Consider the following 19,350-nt stretch of genomic DNA (forward strand, 5'->3'; position numbering starts at 1 on the left):
CCTCAGCTTCCATTTAGAAGACCAGGAGGGTGGTGCAGCCAGCGAAATGGGGAGCGTGAGCTGGGAGTCCCCAGCAGGGATGAGGATAAGCTTGGGAAAACCAAACTGGGCAGCAGACATTTTCTTAATTATCACAGCAGTTATTCAGATTCTCACTCACATCTCCTTTTAATAAAACATGATGCGTTTCATTCTGTCATCATGGTGAAAAATCATTGCCCTTTGCTGGAAATGAATAACCTTTCAAATTAATAACCTTTGGGTAGGAAAATTGGTTTCATTAATACCTCCCCTCGTACTTTGTGGGTTCATCATCTCTCTCTCCTGCTGTCCCCTGAAACCAAGAGCCCAAGACTTATTGTTTGAGAAGTCTGAATGACTTTATAAGCTCAGAATGAATGATCGGGATCCTTAGTAATTAGGTTCAACTGAGTTCACTGACCAAAAATGCTGGTGCACCCCCAGCCACCAGAGAGCCACCCTGGGCTAGAAGGGAGGATGAGGGCATCCTCCACCAGCGCTTGGCCTGATCTCTAATCTTGGCACAAAAGATGCCACCCACCTTGGTGCCCCAGCCCTGAGAACACAGCACCTCTCTGGGCCTCCCCCTGCCCCCGAGCAGAGGTGTCTGTCCGGGCAACAGCATGGCCTTGCGTGGCAGCTGTGCGACTGCTCATCACTCCAAAATGTCTCAGGATTGGCATTGGGCTCCCCCAAAAGAAAGACTAGTAGGGATTTTGAGAAAACAACAGAAGGTAAAAATCTTAAAAACAATCTTTCTTCCTCCCCTCCCCCCCATTCTTCCACAGTCTTTGAAAGATTCTGAATGGATACTCAATTTATCCTTTTCTGCTGAAAAACTCCTTAGCAGCAGCCTTATCATCCAGGGCATAAAGTCCAGACTCCCCAGCCTCCCAGGGCCCCAGACACCTCGCTGCCCAGGCTTATCGCACTCCTCCTTGTGCCACAAAGTGCCACCCTGGGAGCCCGAACTCTCCCGTTCCCCTGCTCCCTCCTACCATCCACACTGCCCCACAAGCCCTTGTCCATCCTTCCAGACAAGATCAGCATCGTTTTCCCTGAAGAGTCCTCCCTAAACGTCCCTCCCTGCATCAAGCAGAATCGGCCACTCCTGAGATCCTCTCTCCGCCCCAACCCTACCTGGTCCGTGCAAGGCTACACGGTATAATGAGTCTGCATGTGAGAACAGGCTGGACTACATGAGCAAATGCATAGTGTCATCTAACTAAGGTGCTCTATCCACTGTCTCTGCAGCATGTAGGCATGCAGGCAATTGGAATCAGAGGGACCTGGGTTCAAATCCTGACACCACCACTTATTGACAGTGTGATTTGGGGTGAAATACTCATTCAACTGTCTCTTCCGTATCCCTATTGTCCTAGAGGTCCTCCAATATCTGGCTGGCTGATCCCATAGTCAGGATGGCAGGATGGAGGACCTGGCCCCCTCTACCTCTCTATTGGGTTCTTGTAGGGTCACCCTTCATCATCTCCCAAGGGAGAAATGGGCATTCTGCTGTGGGTTCCCCAAAAGCTGTGGTTCATGCCTACCTCCAGCACCTCATAGTAACCCTACTGGCTGGTACCCTTAGAAACCTTTGGGCTGTCCCAGAGCCAGCAGAGGTGGAACAGATGCCAGGGTAAAGCACTGTCCCCAATCTTACATTCCAGAGCCATTTGGAAGAAGATTGAGAGCTGCTGAGACAATGGAAGCATCGCAGGAGACAAAGACCAGATTCCTGCTTTTTGAAGAAGAAAGGGATAAGGGCTGTCAGATTCAACTGAATCACCCAGACACGTTACAGCAGTGTGGCTTCAACTCCTCTCTGCCCCTGGTGATGATAATCCACGGGTGGACGGTAGGAAATGCTGACATGCCTTTTTTTCTCTCTGCATGTACATTTTCTGCTTTTCTCCCTCACGTGTCCAATTTTAATAAAAAAGATAGGGAGCCAGTGATAACAACTTCATGCACTGTATTTGTAAAGTGCATTCTAATTTTCCGAGTACTTCCCCATACAGGATCTCATTGATTATCTCAATTCCATGAATAAGCAGGATAGGGAAAGTATAATTATCTCCACGTTTCAGATGATAAAATGTGGCTCAAGGAGGTCACATAGCACATGAGGACCCAGAAGAGGTTGCGGTCCAGGAAGGTGAATCTGCCTGTTTCAGATGGGAAGCCAAAAGACAGTCTCCCAATGAAATGCTGTGACCCTAAGATTTAAATGCAGCTGTGAATACCAGAAACCCAACTAGCGGTAGTTCAAATAAAACAGAAGTTTGTTTCCATTTCACACAACAATCTAGAAATATGTAATCGAAAACTGGATAAATGGCTTTGGTCAATGAAGTCCTCAGGGACCCGGTTCATTTCCAGCTTACTACTCTGCCGTTCTTAGAGTGAGGCCTTTGTCCTTATAGTCCAAGATGGGAGCCAGAGCACCAGTCATCACATCTTTATTCCAGGTAGCGCTATTAGTAAAGGGCAAACACAAAGGAGTCTAAGAGCTGGGTTGTTGTTTTTTTAACAGCTTTATTGAGATATAATTCACATACCATAAAATTTATCCATTTAAAGCCTACAATTCAATGGCTTTTGGTATAAAAGTGTGGGGTATTTTTTAGGCTAGCTGCCCAGAAGCATCTGTGAAATGCTTCCACTGACATCCATTGGCCATACCTAGGTAAAAAGGTGACTGAGACGTGTAGACTCTTAGAGAAAATGTAGTCTTTTAGGAACGCTAAAAATCCCAGACAAAGGGGAGAGAGAATGTTGTGGGCAATGGTTGAAGTCAAACTACGCAAGGAGTTGTCTCCAAGAGGAATTTCTGCCTCCCTGATTCCAACCAACCCACAATTTGAAGCTTAGTTCACGACTTGAAACCTCCAGAGATTTGGGGATCTGTTTCGTGACTTGGAAACCTTTCCCTGCCATCTACTTGAAAAAAATTCTTGAAACCTTCATCTGTCCTACCGTAGAAAGCCAATTGAGCCCGTCTACCCACCCGCCACTCTTTCCACATTTATTCACTGAAAGCCTGCTATGTGCAGGCTCAGAGCCTTCCCATGAACAATACAGCCCCTGTGCCTGGCGTCACGTGGTAGTGGGGAGCCACGTGAAGCCACATGGGTATAGCCATGAGGTGGGGTGCTTGCCATCGCTAGGGGTAAAGCAGAGGCACCTATAGCCTGCTAGCAGCTTCCCCCTAGGATTAAAGGATACCCTCCCTAGGGTTGTGGGGGTTCCACACACCCCAAGGTCAGCAGTCGAGGTGGTGCTGGGCTTTCCTGCCCTTTAGAGGGGACCTCACCTAGATCGAGGCCCTACTACAAGTTAGGCCCCTTACGTGATACATCAACTCATTGAATCCTCCCACCTCCCAACGAGGTGGGTTACTATGTTTTGGAAGAAGAAACCGCCCTCAGAAAGGCTGAGCAGCTACCACAGTCACAGCCAAGAACGGACAGAGATTCAAACCCAGCACCCTCACGCTCTGAGCTCACAGTCTCAAGGACTCCCAGTCCCTGGGGCCTTTGTCAGAGGGATCTAACTCGGTCTGGTCCTCACCTGATGAAACCTGTTTGAAAGGAAATGAGAGATCAGCCACAGAAAAGCTCTTCCGTGGGAACCGTGGGGGAGGAAAGGGATTAGGAGGCCAGTCACTAGAGAAGAGTATCCGGTTTCTTCTGCTGCTTTGGCCAAAGGGACTTTCCTTACAAGAAAAGAGAGAAGGTGGGAAGGAGGAAATGCAGCCGGAGGACAGATCTGGGCAGGGGCGCAGTGAGAAGCTGGACCCCCCAAGTCAAAAGCTCTACACACAGCAGAGCTGGAGCTTCTTCCCCCTTCTTCCCTGTGCTTTCCCCTCTGACCCTGCCCCCCTCACTCTGCCTCCACTCACTCCTCCTGCCCCCCTTACCTTTCCCGGCCTCCTCCACAGCCTCCCTGCCTCCCTCCCTCTGCCCTTGCTGTCTCCTCCTCCCTCTCCTGGCCTCCCCCTTCCCCACCCCCACCACTTAGACTCCAGCAACACCCACCCGCCCTAGCTCCTCCCACTCCCCTGTGCCTCCTTCCTCTCCTCTTGGCCTTGGCTCAGGCTGCCTGCCTTGTCTCCTGCCTACAGTGTTCTTCTTCTTCTCCTGCAGAACAGTATCCATGATATATGGGGTGCTCCAAAGATACTTGTTAACTGAATTAATGTCTACATAAATACCTCATTCACAAATGTAACATGAAGATAGGACCTTTATGAGCGTCCTTTCCCAGAATGAGCTCTTCATTCTTAAAATCCAGATGGGAACACAACTACCACCCTTAGTGACAGTAGCAGCAAGAGCTGCGTCACTGTGTCAGTAACTACTAATGTAACTCTGCGTAACTCTGTTTAACTCACATTTACGGAAATCTTGCTGCGTTCCAGGTGCTGTTCTAAGTGGTCACAGTGATTAACTGATCTCATCTTCACAGCAGTCCCGGAGAAAGGCTGCTACTGTTAGCCCCACTTTCCAGATGGAAAGCGGTATAGGGGAAAGTTAACCAAACTCCTAACTAACTAGGACAGTCAGGATTTGAACCCAAGGTGCTCTATCCACATGGAAAGCCCTGGGTGCATATTCATAAGTGGTTGCACTTAACCCCAGAATGAACTGCCCACGTCATCAGCATTGTTCTCCAGCCTCTCCTCCCCCTCACCTCCATCCCCCACTCCCCTCTGGTCTTCAACCACACCAGATTCTTCTCCCTGCAGATATACCACAGGGTCCTCTCATGATTCTGCCCCTCTGCAGTGCTCTTCCTTCTGCCTAGACCACCCCAGACACCCTGCCTCACATTCACCAGCCCACCCTTATCCTGAGAAGTGAACTCCTATTTATCCTGCAGACACAGCACAAATGCTTTGTTCCGTGGACTCATCAGGAGTGCCCAGCAAGTTGGTTCTCAAACAAGGCGCACACACAGAAAGACTATGAATGTGTATTGAGCTCCTGCCATGCTGCAGCTCACGGTGCTTTATTCCCTCACGAGCGAGCATATGCAGGGTGGGAGCAGAGCTGGGATTCAGAACTGTGGCTGAGCAGGCCTCCCGGGCAGGGAGGTAATTGAACTGACCCTTAGAGGATAGGTCAGCTCTCAGCTCCTGGTTGCAGAGACTTCTCCATTATTTTAAGGCTCAGAAACTCTTAAAATAGGAGCACGTTAAGAAAATCGTTCTCAGCTGGAGGCCAGGGGGTAGCCCCCAGGGGTCATTTGGCAAAGCCTGGAGACACTTTTGGTTTTCACAACTTGGAAGGGGAAGAGTGCTCCTGGCACCTACTTGGTAGAGACGAGAGATATTGCTACCTGTCCTACAGTGCACAGGACAGTCCCCACAACAGAAAGTATCTGGCCCAAAATGTCAGTAGTGCCAACGTCAAGCAACCCTACATTAAGCCCTTTCTTTTGGAAAGAAGGATCCAGCATTAATTAGTCAAGAGTTAGGAAAGAAAAAAAAGGGGTGAACAGGGAGAAAGAAAAGACTAGTGCAGCACCCCCTCTGCCCCCTCCCAGTTAAGCTGACTACTCTGCGGGCCCTCCGCAGGTGGACGGCCTCCTGGAAAGCTGGATTTGGCAGATGGTCGCCGCACTGAAGTCTGGACTGGCCCAGCCGGTGAACGTGGTGCTGGCTGACTGGCTCACCCTGGCCTACCACCACTACACCGTCGCCGTCCGCAACACCCGCCTTGTGGGCCAGGAGGTGGCAGCTCTCATCCTGTGGCTGGAGGTAAGGCCCACCCTCCCGCCTTCCCTCCCCGCCTCTCCCTTCTCCTAAGACTAAGTGAATTAAGCTGATCTCCAAAGCATCCCGGACAGGAGAACCATTCTGCTAAGCTCATAGGAATGGGAGGACATGGGGTGGGGATGGGATATTGGGGCTCTCTCAGATGCCTTGCCTGAACCCCTATTTTGCAGAACCATCTTCCCTCCCTCTCCCCCATCCACTATCTCTTTTATGCCCACTCCCTTGGATGAGCTAAGGGATCTAAACACACCCATATACCATCAAACCCATAGAAATGAACAGGATCACTGCACAGGGTGTTAACATCCTAGTAAATGGCACGCAAGCGGGGGGCAGCATCACCGGGAAGGGTCCCAGGTAGCTGAGCCGGAAAGGCGGGTGCTAGCAAAGTATGGAGCCAGTGTGGGTCAGGAGGATGAATTAAGCACCTCACTTGCCACTCGGCACAAAGAATAAGGTGGGAGCCCAGAACAAGCTGGACCCACACAAGGCTTCTATCTGGCAACTCTTGCCTCGAACCATATTGCCTCTGTCTTCCAGGAATCTGCCCAATTTTCTCGAAGCAATGTTCATCTAATTGGGTATAGCCTGGGCGCACATGTCTCAGGATTCGCTGGCAATTACATTGGCGGAAAGCACAAGATTGGGAGAATTACAGGTAACGGTGCCCAATACCTACCGTGGGGGTGTGGAGCAGGAACTCCTACTACAGTCCTGTAATTACTGCCCCCCGTTTGCACAGTGTCTCTGCTCCCCAGAGGACTGGCCGCACTGTTCCAAACTTGCCCACTGTCCTAGACTGCTGTTCCTCGAGAATTCAGAGTAAATCACAGCCCCAACTCCTATTGCCTTTTCTCCAACGGGTTCCTTCATACATATATCTGTACCAGGAAAGAGTTTATTTTTCAACCTATAGTTTAGGAAGCCCAATATGAGTAAGCTAAAGGATCACAGCACGAAATTTGTGGTAACGTGGGCTACGTTTGTACCTTAGTTTCCACATTTACGAAACACATGGGTCTAATTCTGGGACCCATTTGGAAAGTGGGGAGGGGCTTACACTAAGTTGGAAATGGCCCCAGATATCCAGGAAGAGCTGGGGCTGTGCAAGAAGGCCTTTCCTCCCAGGCATCCTTGACACCAACCTCCTCTCCCAACACTACCCCACAGTGCTGTTTCAAAGAACACATCTGATCGGACTGGTCCCCAGCCAAGTCCCCAAGGCCCACAGATACCCACAGGATGAAATTCAGAAAGCCCAGGGGCACCTGGGTGGTGCAGTCCATTAAGCATCCAACTCTTGGTTTTGGCTCAGGTTGTGATCTCAGGGTCATGAGATCCAGCCCTGCCTCAGGTTCCAGGCTCCATTAAGAGTCTGCTTGACTTTCTCTCCCTCTCCCTCTCTCCCTCCTCCCCCTTGCATTTGTGCATGTTTTTTCTCTCTCTCAAAATAAATAAATCTTTTAAAAAGGAAGGAGGGAAGAAAAAGAGAAAGAAAGAAAAAGAAAGAAAGAATGCCAGCCAAGGCCCTTCTCAGTGTGGTGTTCCAGAGTTCTGCAACCTCTCTTCCCACTGTCCTCTTCTTGTAGTCCCAGGCTTCCCGGGCAGTAGGTCTTTCTCCACTTCATAAACACACCACGGCCTCCTGTGCTTCTGGACCTTTGCATGTCCTTTTCCCTTTTCCTGGAATATTTTTTTTAAGACGTTTTCCTTCTATTTGAGAGAGAAAGAGCTTTAGAAGGGGGAGAGGGAAAGGGACAAGCAGACTCCCCACTGAGTGGGGAGCCCAACACAGGGCCAGATCCCAGGTCCCTGAGAACATGACCTGAGCCAAAGTCAGACAGTACCAACTGAGCCACCCAGCTGCCCCTTGCCTGGAATATCTTACCACAACTTATCCACCCAGCCCCAGTCTACCTACCAAACTCCTACTCATCCGTTAAGACCCAGCAGGCTAAACTAAATCTCCACAGGTTAAAACAATTCAAAGGAAATTTAAGATGAATAGCATTGTTGTGACTTAAATAAATAAATCTTAAAAAAAAATTATTTTAGAGAGAGACAGAGAGAGTGGGGAGAGGGACAGAGGGAGAGAATCTCAAGCATACTCCACACTGAACATAAAGCCCAACCTGGGGCTTGATCCCACAACCCATGAAATCATGATCTGAGCCAAAACGAAGAGTTGGATGCTCAACCAACTGAGCCACTCAGGCGCCCCATGACCCCATTTTATCAAGTAAGACCATTTTTGGCAGCTAATATCTACTATTACTATTACTTTGCCAAAGAAGAGGTTGGTTTTAATATAAAGAAAGATAGGAATAATGGCAGACATTTAAACAAAATAAATTTGTCATTACGAGAACTCACTTCCTCATCCTTACCTTTTGGATCTTGCTGGTAACCGGGGACACCTGGTTCACAGGCCACTATTTGCACACCCCACTCTGTGATATAACCCTCAACAGGCTGAGAGTGAGCAGACCTTCCAAAGAAAGCCAGTGAGGCCCATCACCAAGCAACCGGGCCTAGAAGGCTGAGTCAGAATCGCAGAAGAGTGGTACCAGGCCCAGCACCCTCTCCACTCTGGCTGGGGTCATGGGTCACATCAGGCATTATTAGCCAGGCCCACTCATGACAGAGGCAGCAGGACAGCTCATTACTCCTGTCATCTCATACTCAGCCCCATGAAGAATGGAATATAAATCACACCGAGACATCTTTCATTTGTAACTATGGGTGAGAGCTAGAGACAGGCGCTGTCAGTGCCCCTTGTCAATTCCTTCACCCCCAACAGGGACGGAAGCCAGGGCTGGTAGGAGATGTCAAAGGGTCTTCCAGGGAAGGTGAAGGAAGAAAGACAGAGGAAAAACCTTGAGCGTATAAATACTCCCCGACTACAGCCAGCCGGGAGCTGCCAGTAGCCTCAGCACACACATCTGTCACTTGACCAGGGCTCTAAGCCGTCCTGTTTGCTCACAACATTTTCACCCGGGAACAGTGATGTCCCAAGGCTGTTCTGGACATTCCAATGAAATGACATTGCTGTAGGAGAAAAGCCAGCTTGTTGAGGGAAATTATTGACAACACACAGGCAAATAAATTCCTTCTCTGATGGGTGGGTTAGAACCACTTACAATAAGCACAGTGGTTTTTGTATGCAAACAGATGCTCTTGAAAGTAGCTTGAGAGGTACTTAAAATTGATTTACTTAAATAAATCAAGCATTCCCTCATAACCTTATTCCTACCGCTGGATCGTTCCTGCAGACCTCCTTCCCCATAGATAATGCACAGCCCGCGTCTAATTTTCGGCATCATGAATTACTGTGGTTTTACTGCGAAAAGGTTATAGCAAGATTTTCGAGAGAAAGATTATCCCCTAGGATTTTCTTCTTCCTGCCAGCTCATGAATGTGTAATAACGTCGAAAAGCTAAAAGGAGCCTTCTCCATTCTTCCCACCTAACCCTTAGCCCTGCTTTCCTATTAGGGCTGGACGCTGCAGGCCCTTTGTTTGAGGGATCTTCGCCCAACGACCGTCTTTCACCAGATGATGCCGATTTTGTGGACGCCATTCACACCTTCACCCGGGAGCACATGGGCCTGAGTGTGGGCATCAAACAGCCCATAGCACACTACGACTTCTACCCCAATGGGGGCTACTTCCAGCCTGGCTGCCACTTCCTAGAGCTCTACAAACATATTACCAAGCATGGCTTAACTGGTGAGAAAGAAGGCCCGGCCCAGACCACTAGCCTGCACTGGCTTACGCCCCTCACACCCCATCCAGGGAAGCTCCAGTTCTGCGGGACCCCAGGAAGGGCTCAGCAAGGGTGGGGGCCCAGGGTGGATGGTCTCCAAGCCCACTCAGCGGGAGGGCTCGTGGGAGTGTCCCTCCAGCACGCCCTCCTCTTAACTGGCAGGGGTCGCTGGAGCCCAGTCTCTGACAATGAGCTGGGGGCGCCACCGGGAACCCCTACTTCTTAGTTCTCCCGGTGTACCCAACAAAGTCTCTTCCAAAGTCTCTTTGGGCTAGTACCCAAAGAAGGGCACTAGCCCTTCTGAAAACGGAGTCCTGTTGCCTGTGGTTATTCCTCCTTCTCTAGAAGCTTCCTCACCTGGGGGGCTCCTTCTATTCCCAGCCACATGAGGATGATGTACTTAATAGATCCTTGAACTATAGCTTCTTGATCCTTTAATCAGCTGGTCCTACGGGACCTTACTGGGATCCTTCCAATTCAAAATTCAGTTCTAAACATGTCTTGGTCACTTCCTTCATCTCAGGGCAGGAGGAGCTGGATTGTGGCCTTATCTGGGTTGTGATCCCACTTCTCTCTCAAATCCTAGACTGAAACATTAACATGCACATTGACAGCGCGCACAGGATTTAAGAACAAGACTGTCAGCAAAAATCATACGTTCCCTAGGTGTTCCAAATTTCTCATTATTATAAAATATCATCTTGATGAAAACATGCCAACTCACGCCAAGCCAACTGGAGGCCCCCACCCCCACCCTGCCACGTACCTCCTTCTCACCTCCATCATGTAAAACCAAACTGAGCACACGCTTTCCGGTGATGACATCACCACCTTCACCTCTCCAGTATCAGAATGACCTTCACATTCAACATTATCTCATCTTGGCTGGACTCCCAGCCTGCCACCCGCCCACAGCTGAGAGAACCTTCTGGGAACTTCCCCTCGTCATTCCTCACATGTCCCTCATGTCATCGCCCCTCCAGCCATCCACAGGGCCTGTTCCATTCCGGGCTGACCACCCAGACCTCCTCCCAGATCCACTGCCTCCCAAAGCTCAACACAGGCCTGGTATCTAGTAAGTAGCTGCCTGGTGAATACATCTCTGCTGGTGCCATTCACTCTTCCGTGCAAACCTTCAAAGTGGTGAAACCACGTACATTTATTTCGCTTGCCCAGTTTTGCTGTGGTTTTTCTCAGTTTTCTTCGCCTTTAAGTTTAAAAGCGATCCCCTCCTGGGGTGGTTCTCACCATGCACCTGAACAAAAGGTAATTTGGTAACGCTTTTCCATCCATCCCCTATGGGCCAGGTGAGCTGGAATGAGTGAATGCCTTTGAAGCTCACTTTTCTCATCCAGAACAGCTGCCTCGAGGAGCTGTGGCAAGATGTGGGGAGCGGATGAGTGAAAGCACTCAGCATAGTACCTGCCTCATAGTAGGTGCTCAACAGATGCAGCCGGAGACCAAGAGTGAAGTGTCCAGTCTTGGCATTTAGCCTTCAGACACCAGGGGAAAATAGCTTTTGGCAAAGTTACCTGTGCTGTACCTTCACATTAGGTATTTTGCACGCCTTGTGGTGGTTCTTCAGCATCCTTGAGAATCATCTATTAAAGACTAGGTTAAGATTTGGAGAGTGTAAAAAAAAAAAAAAAAAAAAAGGTCAAAAATCCAAGATAGATAAACTTCCTAACCTTGCTGTTTCGGGATAGGCCCATGCAGACCTGGTCACTAGGATGATCCTTCTAGAAGCCAATCCCCTTGCTGGTTTTACAGGCCCGCTACCCAACAGAGGCAACGGCTGCTTTAGGCAGAGGGCAGACCTTGCAGGAGAGGACTCCGCTTTCACCAGAACACTCGCCAAGCCTCAGGAGTACCTTGGCTCTCATTCACCTAGCGTGGTGAGGAAAAGAGGCACTTCACGCAAGCCTATTCCAGCTAACTCAACCCAAGGCATCAGCACTTGCACATCTTTAGCCATTTAAGACGTGAATTTTTTTTGAAATAAATCACCCCACTCTGTTTTCTTAAATAATTCAGTGTTTTCTTAGTGACCTAGGCTTCCAGCTAAAACACCAGGGTGCCCTCAGGAGCCCCGCGGTGCCTGGGCTGACATCTCTCCACCACGTGGCCGAGAGGGCTCTACTCCTGGAGTTTCCAGGCCGTGATTGCTTCCCACTGTCACAACCCCAGCAACCCCAGCCCTCCTCCCCAACGGGCCACTGATGGGCGCTGAAAGCAGGACGATGCTTTGAGCGGAGGGCCCTTTGGGCTGGAGGGGTGACGACGGCCTCCCTGCCCTGTGTTGCAGCCATCACGCAGACCATAAAATGCTCCCACGAGCGGTCGGTGCACCTCTTCATCGACTCCTTGCTGCACCCCAGCCTGCAGAGCACGGCCTACCAGTGCGGCGACATGGACAGCTTCAGCCAGGGCCTGTGCCTGAGCTGCAAGAGAGGCCGCCGCTGCAACACGCTGGGCTACCACGCCCGCCGCGGGCCGCAGAGCAGGAAAAGCAAGAGGCTCTTCCTCGCCACGCGCGCCCAGTCCCCCTTCAAAGGTGAGCGCGGGTGGCCCAGGGCGCAGCTCCCTCAAGCCTTGTCCTGGGCCCGCTTCATGCTCTGCTCCCTCCGTCTTTCTTCCTTCCTCTTCTTTCTTTTTTTTTTTTTTTTTAATTTAAATGCAATTAGCCGACATGTAGTACATCATTAGTTTCAGATGTAGTTTTCAATAATTCATCGGTTGCCTGCAACACCCGGTGCTCATCCCACCGCGTGCCCCCCTTCCTGCCCGTCACCCAGTGGCCCTGCCTCTCAGTGTTTCTGAAACCACAGAGCCCAGATGGCGATGTCAACACAGCCTCTCTCTCCGTTCCCAAGAGCATGTCCCCCGGGCTGCCGAGCAGCAGGAGGAAAAACCTTGATCCTTTCTGGAATAATCCTTGCGTCGGCCTCTCTTCATGCACTTCCAGGATCCCCCAGGATGGTAGACCTGGAGGGCCCTGAGCAGATCCTTCCACCACCCAGGTCTCCTGGGGCAGGGACCTGGATGCATCTGCGAACCCCAGCTGGAGCCCAGTGCTTTCCAGCTCTGCTCACAGCATCCGGGACCCAACGAGGCTCCAGGCTACGTTTGTGGCCCCTCATTTCCTCCGAAGTTTGGATCCACTGATCTTCTGGGGTATCTCTGGCTTACTGAGCCCCCCCCCCCAAGATGAAGCTGGGCTTCCAATTTTCCTCATCAGATCCTTAACCTCAAGGCAGAGGCTGAGCCCCAGTCCCTCCCTGGGTGGAGCTGGAGGTCAGAGCTGTGCTTCTTCGGGGGCTGAAGCCATCAGGGAAATGCTCCACTGAAGCCGGAGTCCTCCAGGAGTGAACAAGCTGGCACCTGTCGCCAGTAACACTGCTGTCTGACCCTTTAAACAGCTCGTGGGTGACTTCGCATCCCCGCTGTTTCACTGCTCATGCTCACCGGTGCCTGCCGTTGGGGCTTTACCAATATTTGCAGGTGCAGAAGGTGAACACACTGTCACCCCCGCTTTGCATTTGCACGGCGTTTTGCACGAAACAGCAGACGCGGCCGTCACCTCTTTGCAGTTCCTGCAGCAGCCGGGAGGTTGGCAGGGCTGGTTATGATCTCATCTTGGGGTGGGGGGCGCAGCTTGGGGGGACCACCGCCCACGGCCGCGCAGCGTGGAGAGGGGCCGAGCACCAGGTGCATCCGACTCCGGGGCTGTGCTCCTCTTATTAGCAAACTCACAGGTTCAAGCTCCCAGGCAACTGACTTTTTACGCACAGGATTCCTGCTTATCTGAACTTCTGCTCTCCAGCCAGCTTTCCCTTCCGTGAGGCCCGGGAGTGACCGAAGTTTGGGGCAGGCAGGAGCACCCGGGCCCTTCCTGCCTGAGGGGTCAGCGGGGCCCCTGGGGCGGGGGGGGGCCTACCCTTCCCCGGTGGAGGCCGAGCTACCAGCCCAACCAGGCCGAGGAACTTGGAAGGCCTCGTGCTGCAGAGAGCTCCCCCAGGCAGGCTGCCAATTAGACACTCGTCTGGGTTCACCAGCTCCTCTTTGAAATGCCAGAGCTGCCCCGAGTGATTAAGCCCCTCTGATAATCACATTTCCCTGGATCCACTTTCAATCGTGGAACGTGAGCATTTCCAGAGGCTTTTCTCCCCTGCAGTTTTGCAGACGCAGACCCCAGGCCCAGAGGGGGGAAGTCCTTTGCCCAGGGACACAATGTGAATTCTTGGCAGAGTCAGCATGTAGACCCAGACCTCCTGCCAATTAGTTGAGGGATTTTATTTAACCCCAGGAACCTGCCCCTTGTCTGTTTGTGGGGGTGAAGGAGGGAGGGGAGAAGAAGGGGAAGGTTTTGCTTTCTCCTTGAGCTCAGCCAGGAAGAGAGGAGGCTACTGGTCACCTTCCAGGGCTTTGGGGTGGGGGGTGCCTGAAAGAGGAGCTTGGTCCAGCTGGAGGACATCTACTGGGGGCTTGGAGATGGGGAGGGAGGCAGGCATGCCTGCAGAGGAGGAAGAGGGGAAACGGAGACCAGTAGGCACACCCAAGCTGAGTTCTTCCCTTTTCCTAAGGACCTAGCTGCTTGACCAGCACACACTACTAGTGTGAGCTCACAAGGATCTCTTTTCAATGGAGGGCCAGAGAATTGCATTAGAGCAGCACCATCCCACCCTAGCACCCAAAACCAATGTGTTCATCCATTCTATTTATTCTTCAAGCATAAATTGAGAGAGAGTAGTCAGAGTCCCTACCTCATGGGGCTCACTGGGGACCAGCCCCCTCCTACACGTACGTGCTCAGCACCATCCCAGGAAGACAGGCCGTGAGTCCCTTAGAGACAACCACTCGGGGGCCTTTATTGCCAACTACTCATCTTGCTCCAGATGCTTCTGATGAGCTGAGACCCCCCCGAGGCCAACGACACGGAGGCTATGAGGCAGAGCTGCCTGAAACTGGTCAGAACCCATCTCGGCCCCTAACAGAGGCTCCTATGCTGAGCTGTGACTTGCAGCTCCCCTTCTCTGGGCCTTCCAAATTCTTGCACCATTCTGTTTCGGTCCTTCCAATGAGCAAAATCCTAATCTTTTCGCTAGTGAGAAGTAGCATCCCTAGAGTCACATTAAGCTGCCCAGGTTATGACTGGAAATTGTCCCCAGGTGAGACGCCACCCGTTCGGGAGCAGCTGCTTATGGGATGCTGCAGTCTGTATAACCCTGCGTCACCCGGTACAGTAGCTGGGGCTAGTTAAATTACTTAGAATTAAATGCAATCAAACGTTCAATTTCCCAATCACACTAGCCACCTTTCAAGTGCTCAGATACGTGGCTCCCATACTGGAGAGCACAGAAATGGATCACTTCCACCATCACAGAAGAAGTCTGTTGACAGTACTAGGCCCAGGCCTTTAATCTAGGTCACCATAACTACTCCTTTTTCCGCCCATCATGGTCATGATCATTTCTGACTTGCCCCCTCCCCCGACTATTTCACTGGCATTTGATGAATACTTACAGATTCTTAAAAGAGACTTGCCCAGCCCTGGCTACAGAGAACCCGTAATTCATATTTTTCAAGAACATCTAATTGTACGATATATTTTAGTGCGGGATCTGGCTGAGCCAGATAAACAGGGCCTCCTGACTGTAGCCTCACAACGGGTGACTAACGTAGCCCTCATTCCTTTGGCTCCTAAGATATTTCAACAAAACCATCAAAGGGTCTGTTTTCTGCACCCACTCGCCAGAACCCGGTGCCCACTGGGAGAGTACGCAGCAGCGGAAGAGCACCAGGAAAGTGACACAGGCAGCTATGGCCCACTTCCATTTTCATGCTCCCAGGAAGAGCCGTCACCAGTCTGGGTGCCTGTTTTTTAAAAGAGAAGAGAAGGAACATATCCAACCTGAGGGAGTTCTGCTTAGCAAGCGCCTTATCTCATTAATCCTCTAGCAGTGGGACAAGGCCACTGGGAGTGGGGGGGGACGTGGCACTTATGGGGGCCTAGTCCATCCAAGCTCTACACTGGGTATGTTGTGCAAACTATCCCCTTTATCATATATTCCTCACAACAGCCCAGACAGAGAGGCAGAGGGACAGAGGCTGAGATGGGTGGGGGTAGGGACTGATTATGGTGACCTTTCCAATAAATGGAGAGTCTGTGAGTAGCCAGTGTAGTGCTTGACCCCAGGCTGCCCTGATTCACGGCCCTTACTCTTCCACTCCACACGGCCTCCACACGGCCTCCACACGGCCTCCACACGGCCTCCACACGACCACCAACGCCAGTCCCTCCCTGCATCTCTCCCTCTCCCTCCGTCTCTCTCTCTCTCTCCCTGCACTCTGGGCCTCATTCCACCTTAGAGGACTTGGCTTGAGTACTCTATCCTTCTGGGTGAGACAACAAACCAACTCTGACTTGGGGGAATCTGGCATTGGCTTTTATCCACTATTTTTTTTTCTTTTAATATTTTATTTATTTATTCATGAGAGACACACAGAAAAGCGGAGACATAGGCAGAGAGAGAAACAGGCTCCATGCCGGGAGCCCGATGTGAGACTCGATCCCAGGACCCCAGGAACACACCCTGAACCAAAGGCAGACACTCAACCACTGAGCCACCCAGGCATCCCTTTGCTACTTATTTTGGAAGGTTTTCACTAACTTCCAGGGAGAGATCTGGAAAAAGTACTGGATGTAGTAAAGCCAGCGCAGGCTTGAGATTGGGAAGAAGGAGTGTCCAGAATTTAGCTTTGCTGTCAACCTTATAGGTGACCTTGATCTAGTGACAAAACCTATGTGGGTCTCGGTTTCTTCAGCCACAAAGTGATTGTGTGTGGAGGAGCAGGGGGGTGAAGCACTAAAACTGGCACCTATGGGTGCAGCTCAGAGCCATGCCTGGTCAGCTCAGCATGTAGGAAGGGGAATAGGTGCCACTGGGTTAACACCATCTAGAACCTGGGCACTTTTATATATGCCATCTCATCATATCACATCCTCACAACAGCCCTGTTCGAGTCCTCTATTTAAAAAAGATTTTATGTATTTATTCATGAGAAACACACAGAGAGAGGCAGAGACACAGGCAGAGGGAGAAGCAGGCTCCCCAGGGGGAGCCCGATGTGGGACTCAATCCCAGGACCCCAGGATCATGACCTGAACCAAAGGCAGATGCTCAAGTGCTGAGCCACCCAGGTGCCCAGAAATGCAAGTTCACTTTTAAACTACTTGGGGTCCTTTGCTGAACCACTCAGGTGTTCCCAAGAGTCCTCTTGATGCCCATCTTACACATAAGGAAATTGAGCTTCAGAGAGGCTATGAATGCGCATGACCACATGGTGGTGGGTGGCAGAGAGAGGACTCCAGGACCTCAGCTGAGGGCCCTTATTGCTCTCCCCCAGGAAGCACAAACAGGGGGGCAGTAGGATGCCAGTCAGCACAACACTCTTTACCACACACACACACACACACACACACACACACACACTCACTCCTCCAATCCTACCCCTAGCGGAAGAGGCAGCTGCCTACAGAAAAGGCCAGCATCCAATCCCATGACATCAGAGTATAGGGGAGGAAATGTTTTCCTCTACCCTTTTTAGGTTCTTTTGGCTCATCTATCAATTAAGTTGACATAAAACAGATTAACAGGAGAAAATTTTTAATTTCCTGTGTACTAGAGCCTCACAGAGACGTGAGAGTTGCCAAGACGTCAGGCAGTTGAGCCTGTCTGCTCTGAGCTAAAGAGAAGGGGGTGGGGCTGTGGGGCTTCAAAGAGAAGGAAGGTAAAGCACAAGAAGATGGGAAGAGCCAATGTTTGGGAAACAGATGTTTGTCGCAGCATGCAGAGACAGTAGGACGCGGGGAGGAAGCAACAGGCCCTGAGCTCCGGCTTACCACACCTCATCACCCAGACTCCGCAGCTGGCTGTGGCAGCAGCTCTCTTCCTGGACTAGGCCTCCTATCTAAATTCTTAGAAGCAGATAAGCAGGAGGTAAAACCTGAGTCTTTTGGGCTTTGATTGTCTTCGGCTGCAAATAACCCACAGGTCAAAGTGGCACATTTGGGAGACGCTCATTCTGAAGCGCTGCAAGGATGTCACACACATGGTGCTGTGAAGCCCAAATGTGGCCACCAACACAAGCACGTAGCTGCACAATACGCAAGCTTCCAAAACCACCTGCGCCTGCCGTCCTTCCTCCAGCCTGCTCTGAGCGCTGGGCCCTCGCCGGGCAACCCCCACACCGTCCTGTCGTCGGGACGTCCTCTCACTGCCCACGATCCACAGCCTCCCTTTCGAGGCAGAGGCATCCCGTGTCTAGGAACAAGCCCTCGGTGCTGCAAGACACCCCAAGAGATCTCATTCCTCCCATCTTCATGAAAGAAAATCGATACGCTGAAAGAAAAAGGCCTCTTTGATGTTTGCAAAGAGAGTCAAAATACCTCCCAGGGCCAATATCTAATGATCCAGAATCGGTTGGCTTTTTGGGGGTTTTTTTTGTTTTGTTTTTTCCCATGAGACAAAAGAAGGAGGAGAAGGAGAAGAGGAAGAAGGAGAAGAAACAAAATATTCTCTTTTCATACATTCCACAACCCCATGTCTACAGTGGCTGGCTTATAAAAAGAAACTTAAGTGGTTGTTTTTTCTGTGACACCAGTGGGGTTTGCATGAGATCAGAATCCGAGTTTTTAGAGTATCTGAATCTCAGGAGGACCCTGTATTTGAGGAGAATCTCCAGAGGCCTCACATCTCTGCTCTAGGTGGCGTTTGCCTGCTCTCATTCCGGGTTAATGGACTGTTTCATGCTCTTTATCTTTAAGACCTAAAATAATTTCTCCTGCCTGAACCGAGGAATGCGTTGGGCTGGCCCCTCTGCAGTCACAGGATCAAAAGCATTTTTCTTAAATCATTTTTTAAAATCCTTATTAAACATGTCACGAGGGAAAGTGAGCAAAATTACTCCTGCTTTTTCTCCCTTAGTCTTTGTAACAGCATCATTGTCCTGGGGGCCAGGGAGAGGGGATGACAGGCAAATTGTCTCTTTTTCCTTTAAAAAAAAAAAAAAAAACACATTAAAAAAAAACCCCACAACAATCTGAAATAAGAACATCTAAGTAGTTCTCAGTATGAAAGGCTTTTTCATATTTGCAAAAGTTATGTCATTTCAAGATCTCTTCCCAAAAAAGTGACTTTCCTGGTGCGGGTACTTTGGGACTGCCTATGCCGTCAACCTGCGGAGTCCTACAGCGGGGCTCCTGCAGACAAGGGGTGCCCTCGCCCCCTCACCCCTGTGCCTCCATGGCCCGCACATCTTTCAGGAGCGCTTGGGAAGCCGGCGGGCTCAGGCTCCTCGCCACTTCTGCGCCTTTGGGGTTCTGACTTCTTGCATGGGCCCCACCTGGGGGAGACACTGCAGGAGGTCGCGTAGTCCTCATTCAAAGGATGGGAAGCAAAAGCAAAAAACAAAGACAAAAAAAAAAAAAAAAGGATGGGAAGCCAACAGGGTCCTGACAAGCCGACCCCTGGATTTTACACCTGCCCCCAGAAGCGTGGAACCGTGGCATCTCTAATGTGGGAATCCACCTCCTCTTGATTTGCAAGCAAAGCAAGAGGAAAACCCATCTCCAGTGCAGGGACATGAAACATTTATCCCCACCCAGGGGCTAGGCATTCAGGGGACAGGCAGGAAGACTCTGCAGCAGTGGTCGCCCAGGATGGACACCAGTGGGTGACAGCTGCAGGCACTTTGTCTTGGTGGCTTCATTGCAGAAAGCTT

The 19,350-nt window shown here is 50.9% G+C and overlaps 1 protein-coding gene across 2 annotated transcripts in view; it reads left to right on the forward strand.

Moving 5' to 3' along the window:
* LIPC (lipase C, hepatic type) overlaps positions 1-19,350 on the forward strand; it is a 159,752-nt gene that overhangs the window by 122,191 nt on the left and 18,211 nt on the right. For both annotated transcript variants that reach the window (XM_072808822.1, XM_072808821.1), the window contains exons 3-7: positions 1,692-1,879; positions 5,603-5,785; positions 6,344-6,461; positions 9,297-9,530; positions 11,873-12,121. In XM_072808822.1, coding sequence (XP_072664923.1) covers positions 1,692-1,879; positions 5,603-5,785; positions 6,344-6,461; positions 9,297-9,530; positions 11,873-12,121 — 972 coding nt within the window. The remainder of the gene's footprint in view (positions 1-1,691; positions 1,880-5,602; positions 5,786-6,343; positions 6,462-9,296; positions 9,531-11,872; positions 12,122-19,350) is intronic.

This window comes from Canis lupus, chromosome 32 (genome assembly GCF_048164855.1).
Source record: "Canis lupus baileyi chromosome 32, mCanLup2.hap1, whole genome shotgun sequence".
Taxonomy (NCBI): domain Eukaryota; kingdom Metazoa; phylum Chordata; class Mammalia; order Carnivora; family Canidae; genus Canis; species Canis lupus.